The sequence below is a fragment of the Anguilla anguilla genome, chromosome 17, assembly GCF_013347855.1.
Source record: "Anguilla anguilla isolate fAngAng1 chromosome 17, fAngAng1.pri, whole genome shotgun sequence".
In the NCBI taxonomy this organism is placed as follows: Eukaryota; Metazoa; Chordata; class Actinopteri; order Anguilliformes; family Anguillidae; genus Anguilla; species Anguilla anguilla.
Window position 1 is genome coordinate 3,018,094 of NC_049217.1, and position 25,787 is coordinate 3,043,880.

At 46.8% G+C, this 25,787-nt stretch overlaps 1 protein-coding gene across 1 annotated transcript; it reads right to left on the minus strand.

Annotated features, from left to right (window-relative positions):
* Positions 1-137: 137 nt before the first annotated feature.
* Positions 138-15,254, minus strand: LOC118217352 (alpha-2,8-sialyltransferase 8F-like). Its single transcript, XM_035399287.1, has 7 exons — positions 14,477-15,254; positions 10,281-10,358; positions 6,697-6,774; positions 3,429-3,573; positions 2,470-2,582; positions 2,262-2,354; positions 138-639 (listed from the first exon to the last, which is right to left on the minus strand). The coding sequence occupies exons 1-7, from the start codon at positions 14,575-14,577 to the stop codon at positions 162-164; spliced, it is 1,086 nt and encodes a 361-aa protein (XP_035255178.1). The 5' UTR covers positions 14,578-15,254; the 3' UTR covers positions 138-161.
* Between the last annotated feature and the right edge of the window lie 10,533 nt (positions 15,255-25,787).

A 25,787-nucleotide genomic window follows, 5' to 3' on the forward strand; every position in this document is an offset into this window, starting at 1 on the left:
CCCCCCCCCCCACAGGAGGCGGAGTCAGGGGAGGAGCCAGGGGCGGGGCATGGGGGGGGCTGGGGGGGGAGTCGATTCCCCCGCATGTCTGTCGTATGGAAAAGGGTGTGAGGGCTGGCGGGGCGGGGGGGGGGGGTGGGGCGGGGGGAGGGAGGCGTGGCCTACCTGGGCCTATCCTCACACTGGCCCAGGTGAACCCTGACCACGCCCTGGCGGTGGAGGCGGAGCAGGTGCCCGAACTCGGCGGGCATGGCGTGCACCTTCTTCTTGCCCTGCCGGTCGTCGTAGTAGTGGTTGGTGAGGGGGCGGCGGTCGTGCGGGTGCTGGGCGTGGGGCCAGAAGCCGTACAGGTGCACGTTGGCACACAGCTCCAGGGCCAGGCTGGCCACGATGAGGCCGGTGCTCAGGCGGACCGTCCGCAGGCCCTGGGCCCTCCAGAAGTGCGCCAGGCTCTGCAGGTAGGCGGGGCTGAGGAAGGCGGGCCGCGCCCGGCCCCCAAAGTCCCGCAGCGTGTAGAACGCCCGCAGCGACACCGGCGTGTTGTGGGCGTACGAGAACGCCGGCAGCAGCAGCAGCGCCTCGCCGTAGTCGCTCAGGCTCTCCACAAAGGGGCGCCGGTACTCCATCAGACCCTCAAACCTGAGAGGGGGAGAGAGAGAGGGGGGAGAGGGAGGGAGAGAGAGAGAGGCAGGGGGGAGAGGGAGAGAGAGAGAGAGGGGGAGAGGGAGGGGGAGAGAGAGAGGGAGGGGGGAGAGGGAGAGAGAGAGAGAGGGGGAGAGGGAGAGAGAGAGAGGCAGGGGAGAGGGAGAGAGAGAGAGGGGGAGAGGGAGGGGGATAGGAGAGAAAGTAAGAGAGAGAGAGGCGGGGGGAGGGAGGGGGAGAGGAAAGAGAGAGCAAGAGGGAGAGGGAGAAAGCAAAAGAGACAGAGAGAGAGGCAGGAGGGGAGAGGGAGGGGAGATAGAGAGAGAGAGGGAGGAACAGAGGAGAGAGAAAGCAAAAGAAAGCGAGAGAGGCAGGGAAAGAGGGAGAGAGGGAGAAAGGAAAAGAGAAAGAGAGAGAGGCGGGGGGAAAGGGAGGGGAAATAGAGAGAGAGGGAGGAACAGAGGAGAGAGAAAGAAAGAAAGAGAGAGAGAGAGGCAGAGGGAAAGAAGGTAGAACAGAGGAGAGAGAACGCAAGAGAGAAAGAGAGAGACCGGGGGGAGGGAGGGAGTGGGGAGAGAGGGAGAGAGAGAAAAAAAAATGGGGGTGGATATAGAGAGATATGAACCAGCAGAGTAAAACATAGCGTATGCCCCCAAGCCCAGGATCTAGATCAGTTACATTTTTGTCATATCATGGTCATGGCACTTAACTACATTAGTTGCAGTGTCTTTACCACAGACGTCTCAGGATGAAAGCGCACGTGGGAGGTTGGGAGGTTTTTCTTAGTCTACGGCACCATTTACAAAACAAAATGCAAGACCATACTTAGCAAAGAAAAGCAAAGTAATACCTAGAACTATGCTGACAGGGTTTTTATTTGTAGACAAATAAAAGATTCCGTATTGATTCAAGACAGCCTGCTGGAGATGGGAGATTGATAAAATGCAATTGCCAAAACTTCATTACAGTTTTTGATACACCTATTTATCTGCTCTTTAAATTACACCACTTCTTTTACCACTATCTTTTCAACACACAAAATTCCAAATCATTTGACCCCTTTCACACAAATAAATAAGAATATGAAATTGTTCACCAGTAGATTTCAATGACAATGAACTTTCGATACCTAGATAGGGTTTGTGTGGTGAGAAAGCATCAGAAGAAATCATTAACAACTGCCAACGTTTCTAGATACTTGAATGATACTTCAGTAGAGCACTGAGATGAACTTACAGCACGGACCCCCTCCCAATCAGATAGGATAGCAAACATAGATGCTGACAAATTGTCTTGTGACTGTAGACACGCGGGGGTTGGGGGTGGGGTATCATTTCTTGAGGGCTCTATGTATTTCTGGATTTGTTGGCGACTTCTGCTCTCAGTTATTCAGCTGCAGCAAAGTCAGTGACTCACAGAAAAGACCTCAGTAAAATGTTTCACACAGGGACAGCTTCATGACCTTACAATGTAGCTACAATGTCAGGTTGTGTAAATTATTCGGTTAATGAGACAAAATAATTAAGAGTACAAGTTGGTATAACATTCAGGAAACAGGCACTCCAGGAACTGGGTTCCCCAACCCCTTGGTTTAGACCCGCCCAAACCCCCTGACTCACTTCTCAATGAGGATGCTGGGATTTGCGGTCACCAGGTTTGTCTTGTTGCCTACATCTTTCTGATAGGCCTTGTCCAGAGGAGGGAGGTTGCACCTTTTCACAGAGGGAGAGATGGAGGTTGTGTCGTTACATCGCTTCGGTAGCGCTGTCGCTAGCGTACGCGGCGGCTCGGTCACCCCTCGCTGCCGCGCCGAAGGGGCGGACGCACCTGAAGACGAAGTGGGCGGAGTCGATGGCCTCCCCGCAGCTGCTGTTGACGAGGATCCCGCCGTTGCCCACCACCGCGCACGTCTTCCAGGTGACGTTCTCAAACGGCTGCTCCTGCAGATTATACACAGGGTTACACACTCGCTCTGCGGCACACACACACACACTAGCACGCGTATGAGCACGCTGAAACACACATTCACACAAACACACATATACACACACGCACTAACACGTATGAACACACTGAAACACACATATACACACTCACACACACAAACACACATATACACACACTTACACACACAAACACACATACACACACTGAAACACACATACTCACAAACACACATATACATACACACAAACACACATATACTTTACACATACTTACACACATAAACAAACATATGAACACACTCACACGCACAAACACATATGAACACGCTGAAACACATACGCACAAACACACATATACACACACTCACATACACAAACACACATATACATACTCAGACACACAAACTCACACACACACATACTCACACTTACACACACAAACACACACATACTCACACTCACAAACACAAACGTACAGTATGAACACACTGAAACACACATTCACACAAACATACATACATATATACACTGATAGATACAAACGCACATACACAAACACAGATGTATACCCACACACAAACACGCACTAGAACATACAATCACATATGTACACACACACACACATACACACAAACATAATACATAACACAACACCAACTAGTACACACACACATACTCACACACACACTCTCTCGCTCTCTCTCACACATACACACATACACAAATATAATTTTACTAACCAACAGTCTCACATGCAAATATTTACACACAGATATTCATACACACACATACACACACACGATCACACAGTGAGTATTACTCTCGGGGGCTGTGGGGTACCTTAGCGAACGTGCTGTAGAGTTTGGGGGTCACCTGCAGGGGCTTCCTCTTCTCCCCGTCGTAGTAGATCTTCGAGTCCAGCGGCGTGTTATTCTGAGTGACGATCGCCGTGGAGACACCACGACACCTGCTGGACAGCTGTGACCTGGGGACGACACAACAGCCTGAGCGCGTGCAGCCCCGCTCGCTACAACCTGCTCTTACCTGTAGTTCTACTCATTACAAACTGCTCTCACCTGTAGTTCTGCTCACTACAACCTGCTCTCACCTGTAGTTCTACTCAATACAACTTGCTCTCACCTGTAGTTCTACTCACTGCAACCTGCTCTCACCTATAGTTCTACTCAATACAACTTGCTCTCACCTGTAGTTCTACTCAATAAAAACTGCTCTCACCTGTAGTTCTACTCATTACAACCTGCTCTCACCTGTAGTTCTACTCATTACAACCTGCTCTCACCTGTAGTTCTGCTCGCTACAACTTGCTCTCACCTGTAGTTCTGCTCGCTACAACCTGCTCTCACCTTTAGTTCTGCTCGCTACAACCTGCTCTCACCTGTAGTTCTACTCATTACAAACTGCTCTCACCTGTAGTTCTACTCATTACAACTTGCTCTCACCTGTAGTTCTACTCATTACAACCTGCTCTCACCTGTAGTTCTGCTTGCTACAACCTGCTCTCACCTTTAGTTCTGCTCGCTACAGAACTAAAGGTGAGAGCAGGTTTGTAATGAGTAGAACTACAGGTGAGAGCAGTTTGTAATGAGTATTACTACTCAATACAACCTGCTCTCACCTGTAGTTCTACTCATTACAAACTGCTCTCACCTGTAGTTCTACTCACTACAACCTGCTCTCACCTGTAGTTCTACTCAATACAACCTGCTCTCACCTGTAGTTCTGCTCATTACAAACTGCTCTCACCTGTAGTTCTGCTCACTACAACCTGCTCTCACCTGTAGTTCTACTCACTGCAACCTGCTCTCACCTGTAGTTCTACTCAATGCAACTTGCTCTCAGCTGTAGTTCTACTCACTACAACCTGCTCTCACCTGTAGTTCTACTCAATACAACCTGCTCTCACCTGTAGTTCTACTCATTACAACCTGCTCTCACCTGTAGTTCTACTCACTACAACCTGCTCTCACCTGTAGTTCTGCTCAATACAACCTGCTCTCACCTGTAGTTCTACTCACTACAACCTGCTCTCATCTGTAGTTCTACTCACTACAACCTGCTCTCACCTGCAGTTCTACTCACTACAACCTGTTCCCTAATATACAACTCACTACAGCTTGTTTACACATACAGACCAACTCACTACAACCTGCTCTCACCTGTAGTTCTATTCACTACAAACTGTTCACTCACACAGACCTACTCAACACAGCCTGTTCCCACATACAGACCAACTTACAACAGTCTCTTCCCTCATACAGAACCTACTCATCACACCTGTTCCCATGTACAGATCTACTCACCACAACCTGTTCCCTCACAAAGACCCTACTCATCACATCTATCCCCACATATAGACTTACTCACCACATCTATTCCCACATATAGACCTACTCACCACATCTATCCCCACTTATAGACCTACCCACCACATCTATTCCCACATATAGACCTATTCATCACACCTGTTCCCTCATGCAGACCTACTCACCACAACCTGTTCCCTCATGTATACCTACTCACCACAGTCTCTTCCCTCATACAGACCTCACCACACCCTGTTCCCTCATGCAGACCTACTCCTCCTTATACTGTTTTCACAGGTTGTGTGCTTCCTTTGTTTTTCTAGTCCCCTGAGGGAGCCTCATTATCTTACATCCTGCATTTTTGTCAGATAAGCTTAAGTTTAAACTAACATGCTCATATCACCATAGATTTGACCTTTAGCTCATTTACATCCATGACCCTTTGTTCTACTGACAAAGCTCAACCTCAAAAATCTATTGTAGCTCACTTCCTTAATCCCTTTCAGTCCAATCCTTTAGCTGCTCCTGAAGTTTAAATGTCTTAGTCCTTACTTAAATGTCTTAGTCCTTACTTAAATGTCTTAGTCCTTTCTTAAATGTCTTAGTCCTTACTTAAATGTCTTAGTCCTTACTTAAATGTCTTAGTCCTTTCGAGCAAGAAAATTTAGGTGCCCCTTCTTTGTACCTTTTCAAGAGCTTCTATATCTTTCCTTTAGTCAGTAGCCAAGAAGAAATCAGTACTTTAAATCTGGTGTGACACAGACATTGTATAACATCAATACAATCTCTTTGGATTTATACTCAATACTTTCTGCTATATGTCCCAGGATTGGAATTTTTACCGATACAGCACAAAGCTGAATAATGACACAAAACTGGACTTCACAGCAGTTGCAATAATGCTTCTGACCTTCATGGTAAATACATTTAGTAACACTGTCATGAGAAATGTTGAAATTGGATATTTTTGTGTGGTGAGTGTATGTGTGTGAGTGTGTGTGTGTGTGTGTGTATTTCCTGCCTCTTGTTATACTACTGAGTACTATGGCTGTGCACTTGCCCATGACAAAGTGGCGTTTTCAATACTACAGCTCACGTGGTACTACAGGAGAGCTGGCGCTGAGAAAATGAGAGGGGCTATAATCCCTCACTGTCGGGAGGGCTGGAGGAGAGATGGGGGAGTGTGGGTATGAATGAGTGCATGAATGAGCGCTTGTTTTGTCTTGTCTTGTCTAGTATGTAAAGTTGGAAAATTGAAAATGAAAATAAAATTCTATAAAAATAAAAAAAAGAGATATACTGCGACTATGGCAACAGCCTTCGGTCTTGGGGAGGGCCTTCTCCTTACTGAGGTGGGATAAGGTGGGATAAGCTTCCTTTTCCCGCACAGTCTGTGCCCTGCGAGAGTTAATGAGCCTGCATCTGCTTTCGCATGGCCGTGTTTTCTCTTCCCATATAAATCACATCATCTGGAACCTTGGCCCACTGGGCAGGCACAGGAGGTTAACCAGAGCTGTGAAATACATTTCCCCAACCCTCCTCTGTATCTGTGTGTGTGGGGGTGGTAGGGGGGGGACCAGGGCCAGAAGTTAACTTCTAAAAGGATTTCGGGGAAAAGGTTAGCCTTGATCCCTTCCGTCCCAAAACAATGCATTGTGTTCGCAACTGTAAGTATTTATTCAGCTCCTGGTGTCTATATTGATTGAGCACCTGGAATCAGGAATCAGGAATCAGGACAAGAGTCACACGTCTGAACTCTAGCTCTTAGTTGAGGACTTCTTTACCTGAACTTGTTGAAATTGGCATTCTGCTTCTTCCAGGCGTAGCTGTAGAGTTCCACCATCTTGTCGATTGTGTATTCCCTTCAGAGGACACAAGGGACAGACAAGGTGTGACACGGGTATGGAAAGGAGCGCGTGTGTCGGTACTTGTTGGGGTAAGGACCAGTATATCCAAGAGGCTCAACGCCAACTGTGTAACCCTATTTATTACCTGTCTTTGACTTCTAATCCTTTGGAAAACATGAAAAGTGAACTGAGAGAAATGTTGTGCAAAGCTAAAGAAGAGAAATGGATCACAGAAAAAGAATATGATTTCTTAATGCCTGATAATCCTCGTCTAGCATCATTTTATATGTTGCCTAAAATCCACAAGGATCCTTTAAACCCACCAGGCAGACCCATTATTAGTGGTAATGGAACTATCTTGGAACCTGCTTCTAAATTTATTGACCATTTTATAAAACTCTTTGTCTTCACCCTACCTGCGTTTCTCCAGGACACCGCACATGTTCTTAAAAAACTTGATGAATTACATAATATCGGGGATGCATTTTTAGTTACCATGGATGTAGAGTCTCTATACACTAACATTGATCACAGTGAAGGCCTTGAGGCACTACGATATTATTTACAACAACGACCAGTGGAAAAATGCCTCCTAGTGAATATTGTGTGTCATTTACAGAATGGACTCTCAGAAACAATGTATTCTTATTTCAGGATCAGCTTTACAGACAAGAAAAAGGGACTGCTATGGGTGCAGCTTATGCTCCCATACTGTGTACAGTCTTGTTTATCCATCTGTTATTGATTAATGTTGACTAATGATGAGTGATTGATTGGTTTATGTCGCTATAAAATGACGTATGTATTTTCCCATCACCACTTGTGTACCCCGACGTAGGCCCCTTTGAGCTGAAACGCGTTGGTCGGTTAGTGTTTTTTTTAACTTTGTCAAGCCATGGATATACAATAAATACAATAATATTTTTTTTTCCCAACGGAAGAGTGTGCCTTGTACATCCTTTAAGTTCTCCTACAGTAGCCTACTCTTTATGTGTTTTTCTACAAAGGAAAATAACTTAAACCCGTTTATTGCTATTTAACTAGCCCAGTTCAAAGAGCACCTGATTCTCGTTTGGCACGATTGTGGACCCACGCAGCGCTCCTATTTTTTAATTTGGATAATCACATAGTTACGCATGCATATCGTTGTATCCAATAAAGCGGTAGATACGTCCGAATGACACCTGATCTGGAAACATACTGACGCAGGTTTTCGCAGGTCCTCCGTTTTGTGTAATTATATGTTCCCTCGAAATCCTGGCGGCAGTGTTATTCCCTTGCGCACAGGACTGCCAGCCATGACGCTCAAGGCTATAACCATAGGCTATAAGACAGGGTCAGCCTGATGTGATCACAACATAATGGATCACAAGGCACAGCGCGGTGGTTCGGCTGGGTGCCTGTCGGTCGAATGCAACCCCGTGATCTAGCTGCTGCCGACCACTGAGTGGGGTGCGAAAATAGTTGCCTGTGTGTCAACAGAACAGATATCCAGGTTATCACGTTAGCACGCTGGCATTTGAACGGGTTGCACAACTCAGAGCTGCTGTTATTATTCGTTAATATACTCGTTAACATGAACTGTTATTCCTTTTATTCAAAGCTCTAAGTTTTACTGATCGACCTGAAATATTTGTGTTTTTATATATTTTAATTGCCTTTTAATTTCTCCGTGTTTTTTTAATTGTTTGAACTTTTAGTGACCACCCACGAGAATCAAAAAGAAAGCAATAGCCTAAGTCATTGTGTAGCCTTCTTTTGATAAATAATTAGAGAAATATTTGTATCCTTGACCAAAGTTTTAAAGCAATGAAACAGAAAATTGATTATTTTAGTGACATTGGTTTCACGTTTAAAAATATTTTTAAGCAAACAGTGTTGTTTTTTATTTATTTTTAATTTTTTTTTTTTAATTGAACTATGCTGTATGCATAAGTATTCAACTCTTGAGCTCTGGAAGCTTTAACACTAGCACTGGGAAGTTATATATACAGTGAGCTCCATAATATTTGGGACAGGATTTGGCTCTGTACTCAACAATTTTATAATTGTAATCAAGCAAAAGTGCACCTTCTCAGCTTTAATTAAATGCTGTTTTTTTATACATTTTGGTAGAAATTACAACATTTTTATACATAGCCCTGTCATTTCAGGACATAATGTTTGGGACAAATGGCTTCATAGGTGTTCCTGATTGGTTGGGTGTGTTCAGTTGCTTACTTGGTGCAGACATAAGAGAGCTTTCAGTATCTAGTCCTGATTCTAAGCTTTTGACTATTTGGAGTCTGGTATTGGCATTTGTCAACATGAGGACCAGAGTTGTGCCAATGAAAGTCAAGGAAGCCATTACGAAGCAGAGAAATTATAACAAAACAGTTAGAGACAGAGGCCAAGCCTTAGTCTTACCAAAATCAACTGTTTGGAACATCACTAAGAAGAAAGAGAGCACAGGTGAGCTCAGAAATTGCAAAGGGCCTGGTAGGCCAAGGATGATCTACAGTTGATGATCTGTCAGTGACTACCATCCACAGAAGACCTCACAAACAGAACTACAGAGGCTACAGTGCAAGATGCAGACTACTAGTTAGTCGCAAAAACAGGATGACCAGATTACAGTTTGCTGAGAAGTACCTAAAAGAGCCTGCAGAGTTCTGGAAAAAGGTCTTATGGACAGATGAGACCAAGATTGACTTTTATCAGAGTGATGGAACAAGCAAAATGTGGAGGCCAAAAGTAACTACCCAAAATCCAAAGCACGCCCTCATCTTTGAGACATAGTGGTGGGGGGTGTTATGGTTTGGGCATGTGTGGCTGCCACAGGTACTGACGCACTTGTCTTCATTGATGATGTAACTGCTGATGTCAGCAGCAGAATTAATGCTGTAGTGTACAGACGCATCTCATCTCCTCATGTTCAAGCAAATGCCTCCAAACTAATTTGATGACACATTGGATGATCCCAAATACATAAGTACATATAAAAGCCAAAAACAGGAAAATTCACCCAATCTGAATCCAATTGGACATGTGTTTCATATGTGAAAGAGAAGACTTAAGCTCCAGAAACAAGTAAGAGCTGAAGATAGCTGCAGTACAGGCCTGGACGAGCACCTGGTGATATCTGTGGGTCACAGACCTCAAGCAGTCATTGCATACAAAGGATATGCAATGGATATTTTTGTAAATGCTGTAATTGGAGTACATAGTGGTATCATGGGGGGAAAAAATATGTCTTTGTCCCAAACATTATGGAGCTCAGTGTATATACACACACACACACACACACACCTAGAAGTGAGTGTCACACATTCATTTCAATCTGCACAATGCATTATTATTATTATTACAAGGCAGGGCCAGTTCGAGGCCTTCCCATGTGCAGAAAAAATCTGGGCCCTATGAAAAATGAGCCAAGGAGCCCAGCTGTACAGAGACAGGCAGACTCTCAGACCAGACCAAACGCACAAAGACCAGCCGTCACCACCTGCGGTGAGCCGCACAGTCAACAGTCCTGTCCTCACCTGCAGTCCTTGCAGGCAGAGGTGTCCGACTCTGGGCTCTTGCGCACCTGGCTCGGGGAACTGCGTGGTTTGACATCACTGTGGAAACACAAATGCAGCGTCAGCAAAAAAAAAAAAAAAAAGAACAAGCTAAAATAGACGCCTGAATACTGTTCTTTCTATGTGAAAGATAAACTTAGGTGTAGCGAAACCAATCAGTCATACTTCTGTCATTTGAAATACACATTGACTGTACAGTATATATCAAGTTTAAATTGTGTTTGTGAGTATATCAAACACACACATATAAATGAATTAATGATTAAATCAATGAATGCTGTTGAGTTGAATTACTCACTAAATTTGCACCTGGTGGTGCAATTAGCACTTTTGTGTTGCAATCATGCCTCGTTTCTATTTTGACTTGCCATAACTTTATTGACTAAGCCAATGCTTACTGTGTGAACTAGACTTGATGTTCATGGCTATGGATAACTGATAATTAATGACCATTTAATAGTTCTGATGACCTTTGGTATGGACTTATTGTACGTCTCCTTTGATAAAAGTGTTCACCAAATAAATGTAATGTAATTCAGCTGATGTAAATAAAATACTGTCAAATACACCTGACCAAACCACGGCCTTGTTTACATACAGCTTAATCAAACTACAATCCATCCTGAACACAACCAAAGCAGCTCAACAACATAAAAACAACTGTTGTCAATCCCACTGACAAACACAGTCCAATTTTTCAGAAAAATGAGAACATTTGTGTATTGAAGTATGTTTAGAAAGAACCAGGTAAGGCAGTTCCTCAGCATCATTAAACCGTAATGCATAGGCATCATGGAAAACAGTATTCACTTCATGGTTTAAAACAACCATGTTAGCTACGTGTTAGCTTGAATCAGTTAATCATTGCAGTACCTATAGTTAGTTGTAATTCAGTTACAATTTTAAGTAAAGCGGTTCTGTATAAGTTCTGAACATAATTGATTGATTGACAAGTGTCTTTTCAAACAACATTTCCCAAACTCATTTTTGTTCCAGATGAGGTCTTAATTAATTAATTTTAGCATTGTTCTTTAGCTTTTAACCCAGAGTACTCAGAGCCTCAACATATTTAAGAAGTCATTCCACATGCCATTGCTTTGATAAATACTTCAAATTTTGACCATAGCATTCTAATGTACTGGGAAGGTACTTGAAGCTCTGTTGTGTTGTGTTGTCTATGTACTGGGTTGTTTGTGGCCTGTGTTGTCTAAACCTATATTGTTAGTATTGTGTTGTTTGTAGCCTGTATTGGGTGACTGCTTGTTTTTATTGTAACTATGGTGATGCCAAAGGCAAATTTCCACAATAGTGGACAATAAAGTATCTATCTATCTATCTGTCTATCTAACTGGATAATAATTTGTTTTTTTGACATATTCTTTAAGTCTCAAAGAAAGGTTTTTGAAATGAACAGTGGAGTTTTTATGTGGACCTGATAAACAAAAGAGAAGAAAAAAAAAAGCATTGAATGAAATAATTATTCAACATTTACATTTAAACTGGGCCTACAAAATCATAGAACCATGATTTGAATTGCACGTGCTTGTATGATCTATAATAGCCTTTATGTTAATCTTTCTTTTTAGCGTAAATATACTTCCGGCAAAACGTTTTTCTTTAACAATGTATCTTCCCTGAGTCATTACCCGTAGAACAGAATTCAAATGGCTCTCCAAAGGGTGTTATCGCAGAGCGGTCTCTTTCTGACCCCTTGTAAATGCAGTTAGTGGAAAATTGTGCTTTGGATACGGAGCCGTATCAGTGGACTTTTGACTCATCTGCGAGCTCATCCCTGCAATCGCTCCGAGCGCAGAACCACAGAGGGCCGAGCTGCGCTGAGCACGACTCCCAACACCAAGCTGCGCTGAGCACGACTCCCAACACCGAGCTGCGCTGAGCACAACTCCCAACACCGAGCTGCGCTGAGCACGACTCCCAACACCAAGCTGCGCTGAGCACGACTCCCAACGCGAAGCTGCGCTGAGCACGACTCCCAACACCAAGCTGCGCTGAGCACGACTCCCAACACCGAGCTGCGCTGAGCACGACTCCCAACACCAAGCTGCGCTGAGCACGACTCCCAACACCAAGCTGCGCTGAGCACGACTCCCAACACCAAGCTGCGCTGAGCACGACTCCCAACGCGAAGCTGCGCTGAGCACGACTCCCAACACCAAGCTGCGCTGAGCACGACTCCCAACACCGAGCTGCGCTGAGCACGACTCCCAACACCAAGCTGCGCTGAGCATGACTCCCAACACCAAGCTGCGCTGAGCACGACTCCCAACACCAAGCTGCGCTGAGCACGACTCCCAACACCAAGCTGCGCTGAGCACGACTCCCAACGCGAAGCTGCGCTGAGCACGACTCCCAACACCAAGCTGCGCTGAGCACGACTCCCAACACCGAGCTGCGCTGAGCACAACTCCCAACACCGAGCTGCGCTGAGCACGACTCCCAACACCAAGCTGCGCTGAGCACGACTCCCAACGCGAAGCTGCGCTGAGCACGACTCCCAACACCAAGCTGCGCTGAGCACGACTCCCAACACCGAGCTGCGCTGAGCACGACTCCCAACACCAAGCTGCGCTGAGCACGACTCCCAACGCGAAGCTGCGCTGAGCACGACTCCCAACACCAAGCTGCGCTGAGCACGACTCCCAACACCAAGCTGCGCTGAGCACGACTCCCAACACCGAGCTGCGCTGAGCACAACTCCCAACACCGAGCTGCGCTGAGCACGACTCCCAACACCAAGCTGCGCTGAGCACGACTCCCAACGCGAAGCTGCGCTGAGCACGACTCCCAACACCAAGCTGCGCTGAGCACGACTCCCAACACCGAGCTGCGCTGAGCACGACTCCCAACACCAAGCTGCGCTGAGCACGACTCCCAACGCGAAGCTGCGCTGAGCACGACTCCCAACACCAAGCTGCGCTGAGCACGACTCCCAACACCGAGCTGCGCTGAGCACGACTCCCAACACCGAGCTGCGCTGAGCACGACTCCCAACACCAAGCTGCGCTGAGCCCTACTCCCAACGCGAAGCTGCGCTGAGCACGACTCCCAACACCAAGCTGCGCTGAGCACGACTCCCAACACCGAGCTGCGCTGAGCACGACTCCCAACACCAAGCTGCGCTGAGCATGACTCCCAACACCAAGCTGCGCTGAGCACGACTCCCAACACCAAGCTGCGCTGAGCACGACTCCCAACACCAAGCTGCGCTGAGCACGACTCCCAACGCGAAGCTGCGCTGAGCACGACTCCCAACACCAAGCTGCGCTGAGCACGACTCCCAACACCGAGCTGCGCTGAGCACGACTCCCAACACCGAGCTGCGCTGAGCCCTACTCCCAACACCAAGCTGCGCTGAGCATGACTCCCAACACCGAGCTGCGCTGAGCACGACTCCCAACGCCGAGCTGCGCTGAGCACGGCTCCCAACACCGAGCTGCGCTGAGTATGACTCCCAACGCTGAGCTGCGCTGAGCACGACTCCCAACACCGAGCTGCGCTGAGCACGACTCCCAACACCGAGCTGCGCTGAGCACGACTCCCAACACCGAGCTGCGCTGAGCACGACTCCCAACACCGAGCTGCGCTGAGCACAACTCCCAACACCGAGCTGCGCTGAGCACGACTCCCAACGCGGAGCTGCGCGGACAGGAGCGCCGCCGAGCCCCCGTCGGCGTCGTTTCCATCGGGCCCGTCGTCCCCCCCCCCCCCCCCCCCCCCTCCCGCCAGCTCCCAATGTGCATCTGGCACTGTCATAACGCGGAGGGGGCGGCGGGAGCGGAAAAGAACGGTGCAGTCACGCGGCCCCCAGACGATTCCGCTTCCCTCTCCGTGCTGAAAGTGCATTCGGGGGGGCGGGGGAATAATTCCAGAAGTATCCGGGCCCAGAAGGAACCAGGTTCCTCCCGCCTCTTCGGAGTGAATAAATCCCTTTTCCGTCTGCCTATCTGCGGGGGTCCCAACCTCGCCTCCCCCGGGCCGGGACACCCCCGCCCCCCCCAACCCCCCCAGTGCCGGAGACTGGGCGGATAACGTTCCCCTCCCCGGCCCGCTGACCCCGGATCAGTTCGAGCCTGGCTGTGGGTGTAAGAGTTGGGGGCGGCCCACGCGATCCAGGATCAGCCGTCGCAAGGACTCACCTGTAGCTGAAGACGTACCAGACGAAGGCGGTCAGGACAGTTCCCAGGATGAAGAGACAGAGCATCAGGGAGAAAAGCAACTTCAACAGCAGCCCCCTCATCCCTGTGTCCTCTCTCTCTCTCTCTCTCTCTCTCTCTTCCTGCCTCCTCTTCTCCCTGTCTAGTTTAACTGCCGCCTCCTCCCTCCGTCTATCCCTCTCCCTCTCTTTCAGCCGTTTATCTTCGCCGTCTCCTTCTCACACTTTTATTTTCCTCTATCTCTTTCACGCAGTCCCTCTCTCTCTCTCTCTCTCTCTCTCACTCTTGCCACGCCTCCTCTCTTGCCTTATATCAATCCGTCTTTGCCCCATTAAACGCTCTGCTAACATCCATCCCAACTTTTTTTTTTATTCGCCTGTCATCTTCGTACACCTTCCCCCATCCCGTCTCCGGAGAGCAGCAGTCAGTCGGGTTCCCAGCTTTCCTTTACTGAAACCGCTGAACCTCTTCCTCTATCATTTCTCTCCTTACCTCCCTCCCACTTTCACTCACTCACTCACTCACTCGCTCTCTCTCTCTCTCTCTCTCTCTCTCTCTCTCTCTCTCTCGCAGACCCTACCACATTCCTACTTCTGCTGAAGTCCCGAATTTCAAGCTGTTCCTCCTTGTGCTTTCCCAACCCCCACTCTCAGCCTTCCCACTGTTTCCCTCCGCACCCTCCCTCTTAGGCGTCACCCCCTCCCCCTGACCCCCTCTCTGCCTTCGTAAAGGGGAGGCAGAAACATGAGTGCCTGGTACTGAATTAGCCCACGGCCTGTCCTGGCCAAATGTGTGTGTGTGTGCGCGTGTGTGTGTATGTTCTGTGTGTGTGTGTGTGTGTGTGTGTGCGTATGTTCTGTGTGTGTGTGTGTGTGTGTGTGTGTGTGAGAGAGAGAGAGAGAGAGAGAGAGAGAGTGTGTGTGTGTGTGTGTGTGACTCAGGAGTCATGAAAGATGGTTACATGGTTAAACTTACAGGGTGGTTGAGAAACTGTTTATGTGTGTCTGTGTGTGTGTGCGTGTGTGTGTGTGCGTGTAGCTCACGAGTCATGAAAGATTGTTACAGGGTGGTTGGGAAACAGTTTATGTGTGTCCGTGTGTGTGCGTGCGTGCACGGCTGTATCAGAGAGGTCTTTTTTTTATTTTTTTATAACCAAGACAGCCAATGAGGGTCTGCCTGGGCTTGGGTCGGGCCATCAGCCAATCGGATCTCCCGTTTTGCGTGGCTCTCCCGTTCCCTCTCCCTGCCAAGTTCTGGTGGAGTGCTCTCGGACTCTGGCTCAAGTTTGTTTGCAGCATCAGCTCCTTCCTGCTTTTAATATAGGAGAGGGGTTTTTATTTTTTCTCTACACAGAGCAGCTGTTGGGTGGGGTAGGGGGCTCAGAGCTCTGGAATCTATACAAATCTAATGTCGAGCGACGATAGGACTTGTCTGCGAAATAATACCAGGGGGCTTTGTAGCACCGGGGGGTGGGGGGGTGGGGGAGGGGGGCGGGGGGGAACAAAATCAAGTTCTGGATATCTCTTGGGGAGTGGAGTAGAGCGGAGCTTCAGAGCTCATATTTAATTCCACTCACAAGTGTGGCTAAAATAACAAGCTTATGAAATGCATCCCGCTCAGCAGTGAAACGGGGTCCTCGCCAGTAAGCAGACTGAGTATAATGGGAAATAATTAGCCTCCCAGCCTGTCGCCTGCTCGCCACAGCGGTCGCACCGGACGGCAGTGCTCGCCACCGCATTCATTCGATTATTACTTCTTTTTTTTTTTCTGATTTCAGGAATGTTTCTGAGAATGAGGGGGTCACGGCAGGACTGGATTAAATCCAGTGTGCTTAGCTGGAGTTTAAACCTCAGGTTTAAAACCCCCCTAGACCACAGAACTGCACCAAAACCGGAACCGGTAATGCTTTTTTCACCTATCCGAATAGCTGTTCCAGTTGCAATGCAGTTCTGTGACCTAGGGTGTAGTTCTGTGACCTAGGGTTTAAAGCTGTTTAAGCTGTTAAAGCCTAGGGTTTAGGTGTTTTACTCCAGCTAAGCATGCAGCAATTGACTGACCCTCCATGTTTCAACCACAGGCAACTGCAGAAATAAAGGAAACACTTGAGGGAACGTTTTAAATAAGAGGTACAAAGTACATTGAAAGCAGATGTTTCCACAAAGGTGTGGTTCCTGAGTTAATTAAACAATGCTGGGAAGGCTCATTTGTCTGACATTTTGGCGGCTATGGCTAGAAGGAGAAATATCAGTGGGTTTGAAAGAGGGGTTGTTGAGACAAGTTTGGCAGGATCTTCAGTGACTAAGGCTGCCGAACGCACTGATGTTTCACGAGGAAGGTGATACTGGCGTGGACATCTGAGGAAAAGACGCCATCAACTAGGGGCACCTGTGGTTGAAAGCACACACTCCTCGATGGCATTGTCCATATAGAGACTCACGCTGTCCAGCAAAACAGACACCGCAGCGCTGAATCAGTTGACCGCAAATGTCAGTATAGTTCAGGAGAGGGCACTGCTGTCAAGAACTTCAAACAAAGTGGTACCAGGGGAGGTATTCCCTTCAGTTGGGCAGTGAACCTGCATATGGGAGCGGTCCTCTGTGAGAGTGTTTTTGTCTTTTTGTTACAGAACGCCTCTGTGTCAGTTTGTTGTGTGTGAGAGTTCCTCTGTGTGAGATTTTTGGCCTTTGAGAGCGATGCACTGTGAGACAGTTCTGTCCTTTTACTGAGGTACACTGAGAGAGCTCTGTCCTGTGAAAGAGGTACTATGTGAGAGAGTTCCGTCCTTTGAGAGAGGTGAACTGTGAGAGAGTTCTGTCCTTTGAAAGAGGTACTATGCGCAAAAGTGTTCCTTTGTGCAACGGTGAGAGTTACTCTGTGAGAATTCAGCTCTATTACAGTTATTGTGTGAGAGTTCGGTTCTGTGAGAGAGTTACTATGTTTGAAACTTCTAGTGTGAGATTTCTGTTCAATGAGAGTTACTCTGTGAGAGAGTTCTCCTCTGTGAGAGAGTTCTTCTCTGTGAGAGAGTTCCTCTGTGCGAGAGAGTTCTGCTCTTTGAGAGAGTTCTTCTCTGTGAGAGAGTTCCTCTGTGCGAGAGAGTTCTGCTCTGTGAGAGAGTTCCTCTGTGTGAGAGAGTTCTCCTCTGTGAGAGAGTTCCTCTGTGTGAAAGAGTTCTGCTCTGTGAGAGAGTTCCTCTGTGTGAGAGAGTTCTGTTAGGCCTCACATGGGAGCACTGCTCTTTGTCCTTTGTGTACTCTGGGCCCACAGGGTAAACACTGCTGCAAAGCACTATGGGTAAAGCCATCATTCTGCCCATAGCCCCTGCAGCCCCTCTGTAAACATTATGCCTCTTTAACATGCAGACTCACATTTCATTATTACTGTTATTACTGCTGCCGCGTCACCATTTTGCTGTGATTGCTTATTAATTGATTAATTTTATCCACGGTGTCATGACTGCTCCGTGTCTATATTATGGTTGTTCTCGTCACCGTTGAATATATTTACGGCAGTTACCTAATTCGTCGTGCCACAGAAGCCCGGTAAACTGATCTGGACAATCACAGTCTTCGGGCTTCAAGGTGAGAAGCAACATTCACTGTTCTTTTTCAATAATGCATTGCGTCCGTCTTTGATTGGCTGCGTTCTGGATGCTGCCGGGAGATTTTTTCCATGCCAGTTGAGACAGCTGTGTCCCCGTTGTGGGAACGCGAGATGCCTGCCTAGATCAACAGCCCACCCGTCCCAAAAGGGGCCTGACCCCACGACAGACAGCGGCCCCTTCCACGGATCACTTTTATTAGCCTTAGCGGACGCCCGTAGCCTAGGCAACGTGCGGCACTAACCGTCCATGCGTACGGCTGGATCTCTTGGCGGCGTTAAGAGCCTTGCTCGAAGGGAACGGCAGAAGTGCCGCACCTGGGATTTGAACTGGCAAACTTTTCAGGTGCAACTTCAGTCACCTGCACTGGCAGAGTAGGCTGACGGTAACCCCCTCCCCCCTCCCCCACCCCCCACCCCCCTCTCCCGTGGACACCACAGAGTTTGTTTGTGAGGGACAGTCTGGTGCAGGGTAAGGAGGGGGGTGGGTGGGGGTGGGGGTGGGGGGGGGGCGCTGTTGTTCACCTCCATTGGCAAATGCTCCCATGCATGAAAAGAATGTACCCACACTGTTGTTTTAATTTCGCACCTGATAAGAGTACAGGAAGCACCGCTTATTTCCAGGGGTATCGCAATAGAGAATGTTCAAGGTCTACTGAGCACTCCGTACACTAATAAAGATGGCGGTAGTGTAGTATAATGGGTGAGGGAATGGTCTTGTAACCAGAAGGTCACAGGTTCAATTCCTGAGTAGGACACTGTTGTTGTACCCTTGAGAATGGTACTTAACTCACATTGCTTCAGAATATATCCAGCTGTATAAATGGATGCAAATCAAATGCTATGTAGAATGTTGTGCAAGTCACTCTGGATAAGAGCGTCTGCAAAATTCCTGTAAGATGAGGAACAGGCACGAGTGCCATTTCAAACACACATTTGAAACACATGCATGTACAGAATCGGAATGTACTTTAAACGTAATGCAGGTTTCTCACTGTTTTCATATGGTTTATACCGCCTTGTTACCTGCAGAGCACCCTACCCCTCCGCCATTTTGATTGTAGTTCATAGACAATGGAGATCTCCGCTCGCTGGCCAAAAGGAGGTCTACACAACGCTCGGTCTGCTGCCGTGGGAGCCCAGATCTCTCGAGCACCCCGCCAATTTCCTGCTCCGCTGGCGACCACATCCGCACGAAATGGCTGAAGGATGTTAGCGAACTCCGGACATAAGACAGGACTGATTTATTCCGCCCAGTCATACAATCACATCCTGTCCCTCTGTTCTTGGTTAATCTTGTTCATTTCATAACTGGCTTTTGACTTTGGGCCGCTGGGACTTCATTGTTCAAATAAATCAGATGAGGCAGTTTGTGAGCCAACAATCTTTTCTCGAAGCATTTTCTTTGATACACAGTTATGATTGTGTGCGTGTCAGAATGATAGGCAGTTAATGTGTGTGTGTGTGGGAGTATGTACCTGGGATATTGAGTCCTTGTGTATGGGAGTGTGTACCTGGGATATTGAGTTCTTGTGTATGGGAGTGTGTACCTGGGACATTGAGTCCTTGTGTGTGGGAGTGTGTACCTGGGACATTGAGTCCTTGTGTATGGGAGTGTGTACCTGGGACATTGACTCCTTGTGTGTGGGAGTGTGTACCTGGGATATTGAGTTCTTGTGTATGGGAGTGTGTACCTAGGACATTGAGTCCTTGTGTATGGGAGTGTGTACCTGGGATATTGAGTCCTTGTGTATGGGAGTGTACCTGGGATATTTAGTCCTTGTGTGTGGGAGTGGGTACCTGGGATATTGAGTCCTTGTGTATGGGAGTGTACCTGGGATATTTAGTCCTTGTGTGTGGGAGTGGGTACCTGGGATATTGAGTCCTTATGTATGGGAGTGTGTACCAGGGATATTGAGTCCTTACGCATTGTGCTTCCCCATCATGTCTCAGCGGTGTTTAGAAGGAGAATCTGGGAGAGAAGCAGCCCTTTTTGGTGATGTGGCAGACCTCCCATGCCAAGCTGAGAGGGGAGTGAGTTTTGCTGCGCAACAGTGTCCAGTTCTGATCTATTTATAGCTGCGTGTGGGAGGAAAATAAGAGTCCAGACGTTTGTTTGAAAACGTGTTTAGGTGTGTGTGTGTGAGAAAGACAGGGAGAGAGAGAGACAGAGAGAGAGAATGTGTGATGAATGTAGCAGGAGTGTGTGTGTGTGTGTTTGTATTGATCTTCACCAGCTGTTCCTGAAGAGGAGAGGCCAGGGGAGGGTGGACAGTTTCTGTTTTGTGGCCCGTGGAATCAAAGCAGAGCAGAAGGCACAATAAAACGAACAACTGTCCAGCCTCCCCACTCCACCCCCCCACCCACCCCCACCTCTCCACCCCTCCACCCCCTCCCCACATATATCTGTGTATGTGTGTATCCAGTGCCTGTGTGTGTGTATATATCTGTGTGTGTATATGTGTATGTGTGTGTATATATCTGTGTGTGTGTGTGTGTGTGTGTGTGAGTGAGTCACTGTGCGGATTTAATGATGTGATTAGATTGCATCGGTCTGCTTCCTCTGGCTGGAGAGAGCCTGACTGCTGCTCTTTATCTCTGAGCTGCCTGTCCGCATCTGAGCAGGGCCTGCAAAGCTGCTGTGTGTGTGTGTGTGTGTGTGCACGCGTGTGTGTGTGTGCGTGTCTGTGCGTGTGTGTTTGTCTGTGTGTGTGTGTGTGCATGTGTGTGTCTGTGTGCGTGTCTGTGTGTGTGTGCACATGTGTGTGTCTGTGCATGTGTGCGTGTGTGTTCTCACCAAACCCATTAAAGTATCTTCCTACAGCCCAGAGCAGAAGGAACGGGGACAGACAGGCAGACGGCGATGAAACAAACGAGCGTCAGGAGGTAGCGTCACATGTGATTTAGGGTACAGCTGTGAGGCAGCGTCAAATGTGATTTAGGGTACAGCCGTGACGCGGCGTCACATGTGATTTAAGACGCAGCCATAACAGGAAACGGTTGGGGAGCACGGTCTTACGAGCTTCACTACCCACAAAATCGTTAGCCGCATTTAAAATAGGTTCTGTTTTCAAAGGCCTCCCCTTCCCTGCTGTGAGAGAAGACCACCACCGCCCCCCGCCCCGCCCCGCCCCGCCCCACCGTCCCATCCTGCCTCCAGACTGTAAATAGGTCAGGTCACCTTTCGGGGGGAAGGGGGGGGGGGGGGTGCAGGGATACCCAGCAGCCCACATGGGGGCGACGGGGGGGTGTAATGCTGAGCAGCTGACCCAGCTACATTCCACAGACACTGTTCTGGGCCAGGTGCTCCATGCTTGTATCACCTAGCACTGTCTGTCTCTCTCTCTCTCTCTCACACACACACACACTATCATAAAAACATATGTTTGTGTAACTTTGTACTGCTTAACTAACAAACTTATAAACACGTTCGGATAGGCTCGCGCTCCTACATACATTTACACAATCACTTATGCGCATGCATAATTCATGCGTACTGCATAAACACTTCCTTGGCCGTTGACATATATATCCTACTCACATCCGGTGGGACAGGGACAAAGAAAATTTGGACAATATCCAAGCAGTACGACGCAACAGAAATTAGTGGACGGGAAAAAAATGTTTTCGGAAGAAACAGAGTCCACCGGCACTGGCCGTGTGCCACGTAGCCCTCATGCCTGACTGGAATTCTGTGTCCCCGCACGCTAATCGGAACAGCCTGTGTCAGTTGTCGGCTGTGAGATCTGAAATAAACTGGCGACTCCGACGAAAGCAGGACAAGGGGCCCTCTGTGTAGCATCGGGGTGTCCCATCCGAAAGGTTTTTGTTTTCTCCCAGCACAACGACACCGGATTCAACTAATTAACTAATCGTGGTTTGCAGTCAAGGCTGATAAGTAGGCTTGAATCAGGTACTGGGCTAAAACAGAATCCTGGACCCACGTCTGCCGTTTTCTGATAAGACTGGACACACCCTAGAAAAATAAAAGCAATACATATGACAAAGGGTGGGGGGATTCCGTATTCATCCAGGGCGTCCTTATACATTTAACACGAACAAAAGGGGAAGACCCCGAAAAATGGAGAACCATGGCTTACCGCCGCGCTCCCAAACAAAAGCCGACCTTGTTCTTGGCTATAACTGTATTTATTTGTTTTTTTATTTATTTTCCTTTATTTAAACAGGTAGTCTCATTGAGATCGAGATCTCTTTTTCAAGAGAGACCTGCATGTACATGTAAAACACATATAAAACACATTCGACAAGTGCATAAAAAATTTGAATAAATAAAAAACGAAAAGAAGAATCTAGCCTACTATTTTACAGAAAATAAGATAGAAATGTTATAGTTTTTTTTATTATTAATTTTTTAAAAATAGGATTTCTAAAAGACTTTATATAACTTCTGAAAAGTTTAGCGAAGACCTACCAACCCCGCTCTCAAACGAGAAAAGCACGACGGCTCTAGGTGTAGGGTTGCCCGCGGTGTGGGTCACATCCTCTGGGATACATTTAAGATTAAGAGCGTCGTCAAAACAATAGTGACGGATGCTAACAGCAATTGCTGTTATCATCGTGATGGATATCGGACTGACAAGCTAAAGGGACTCGGCGTCAACTGGCCGAAGCAGGATGTGTGGAATCATTGTGTAGGCCTGTTACCAAGGCATTCTGGTGGGTCGTTGTTTGGCTCAATACTGTGATAGATTTTGTTTACTGTTGAGCCAAATGACGTGAGTTAAAGCCACTCCCGGCATAACAAATGCAACATTATTGTGAATCATACGAACTTTCACGGGTGCCAATAAATTCCGCTTCTGTGATTCCCTTTAATTCTAGAACAAGGCAGAGGGTCTCTTGTGATTTTATGTACAATATTCTTCACAGGTTACAATGATTTAAAAAACCGCTCTGTAGGCTACGTCCACACAAGACCACGAAGTTAAAACGGCTCATTCCAAACGAGCCCAGACAAGCAACACTTTCACAACGGCTCTCTGCCCCCAAGATACAATAGGCTACCTGAGCAAAGTACAGGCTGACCTACATTTAAAACATTACCACACTAAGCGGTAGTACAGTGTAGCAATACGCAGGACAAAATAATGATGATTCTACATTTCGTAGCCTATAGGCTTTTTAGATTCTTTAGATTCACATTTTACCGCTGTCGAAAAATACGACGTAGCCTATTTTAAACACATATTTGATGCATCTGGATCTGGATCTGTAGCCTATGACAAAGACTTATATAATATTTTGTTGGGATAATGCCGCCAGCAATGTTCATCAAACCTGCAAAACGACAATTAGGTACAGTACCAACTGTGCACCACAGGGTGGCGACAGTCTTCCAGCATTAGAAATCCAATCCGTTTGAACAGTTAATCTGATTTCTAAATCTACTCGTCTTTTTGTGTAATTTGAGCACGTTACTGCAAAGCAAACCGGACGATCCGCAAAGCAAATACTGAATTCAACGTGAAGAATGCTTTACAGAAAATGTAGCCGAGTTGGCACTTGGAAGACAGCACTAAAGTTAAAAAGCCTTTTTATTTTATTTGGCTTTATGATGACTGAAAAGCGCACGAGTGCGTTTTGATGCTATTTTCAACTAATCAAGGCAACTTTCTCATTTAAATAACTTCAGAATTTCTTCTCTGAGCATGCATAAATAGCCTACATTCAATGGCAAATCCTTTTCCATATTTTTTGTCATATTCTCAACCGTAACATTGTGACGCATACGTCTTGTCATGAAAATATGCAAGTCAGATTCTCTAAAATAACAGTACTGGGTATGTAATTTCAATATATACAAATTATTAAAAGTTTCAACTGGATCTGCAAGTCATTCTTCCTAATACAAGAGGAGTAACCCTCTTAACAGGTTGTGAACACGTACTTCCATTAAGACCGTTTTTCTTTTTCTTTTTTTTTTGCGTTTTCGCACACAAAAACAATTACCATAGCTACCACCGAACATGCTATAAATGCATGGAATGTTACACGGTGTTACGCTAGGGCACAGGATGTAATTTATGGTCTTGAACCAACATTAGTGTAGTATCACAAATCACAGCTACAAGAGTTTTTTCACTTAGTGAAATCTTAGGCTGTATATGGGAGGGCCCTGGAGATGGTTAAAGGTATACCTCATTTTCTGTTTCTTTTCTTATAAGAACATAATATAAATAATATATTTAGAAATATTTAGTTTGAGTTAAAGTTTGTATATTGCCCAATATTATTGTTTTAAAAAGGCTTTTATTCTTGCTTTGGTAGGAACCATTTCCTATGGCCATGCAACCTGTGCTCAATGAATTGTGGCATAGCGCGTTGAGTTCCTGTAGCAACATTGGGCTACAACACCGATCCTCGGTAATTAATGAAACTGAGAAGGCAGGTGTCATGCAGGAAACTGTATGAAAACGGACTTTCACGCTTTTAATTGTGAAGAAATGCTATAACATTAATCTGACAATTTGTACAGTCTCTGGCAACATATCATCACTGTACACTGCTCTGGAGGTAGCCTACCTGAAGTGTATTTTCTTGCTTTAGACAACAAGCCCCTGAATGCTCCGATGCCCGCCACTGTAAAGGCAACAGGTCTTTATAAACTTCTGTTTGTGTCGCAAACACTCTTCGTCGCTCACAAACCACGTCTGGGCCAATCGAAAACTATACTAAATTCGCAATAAAAAATCCGGGAACTATTCCTGTAAAAACTGGATCATGTAATTAAGTAACAGGAAGAGGTATGTGGCAGACACATTTCAATGCCATAACCTAATTAAGCCCAAAAGCAGCGCGCCATTCTGGCTTGTATAAAGGGGGCATCACACCTGACACGATTGCAGTCATTCAGTCCTTCAGTTTATAACTTCATTGTATCAATACCTTAAACACGTCCCAGGTAACCATGGATACCTGGTAGGCAAAATTATTGGGAGGGGGAAATGCAGAGGTAACCCCCTGGAACCACGGCTGACTTAATTAAACCTGCCAGTGGGGGAAAAGCCAACAGTGTTGAAGTGCGGTAGACTCGCAGGCTACATTTAACAAACGTAAATAACGTTTTGCTACGTTTCACCTTCAACGGAAATGTTCGTTCTAAAGTTTGCCGTGTTCCGAGCAAACCTTCGTCTCTTGTTTAGTGGGCATAACGGAGATTTAACCAGAAGCACCGAGCGACAAGCTTGATAATCGGTGCGTCGATTCAAGGACACCAAAGCGTGTGAATATTTTAAGGCTGAAATAGGACTGGACCGCGCATTTGGATGCAGAGCACCGCAGCCACTGTGACTGAGTGGGCGATTGTAAGCAGCCTTTACACAGTGGCCAACTGCATACTTCAACTGCCTCCCTGTAATGCTTTTACCAAAAATTCTTGTCCGTGAGCTGAAGCGTAACTGGTTCATGCAGCAAGACAATGATCCAAAACACAAAAAGAAGCTCACATCTGAATGGCTGGGAAAAAACCCAATGTTTTGGAGTGGCCAAATCAAAGTCCTGAACTGAACCCAATAGAGATGTTGTAGCAGGACCTGAAACGTGCAGTTCATGCTCAAAAAGCTACCAATATGTCTGAATTAAAGAAGTTTTGCAAAGAAGAGAGGACTGAAATTCCTCCAGTGAAGTGAAAAACTGATACCAAATTATAGGAAGTGTTTGGTTGCAGTTATTG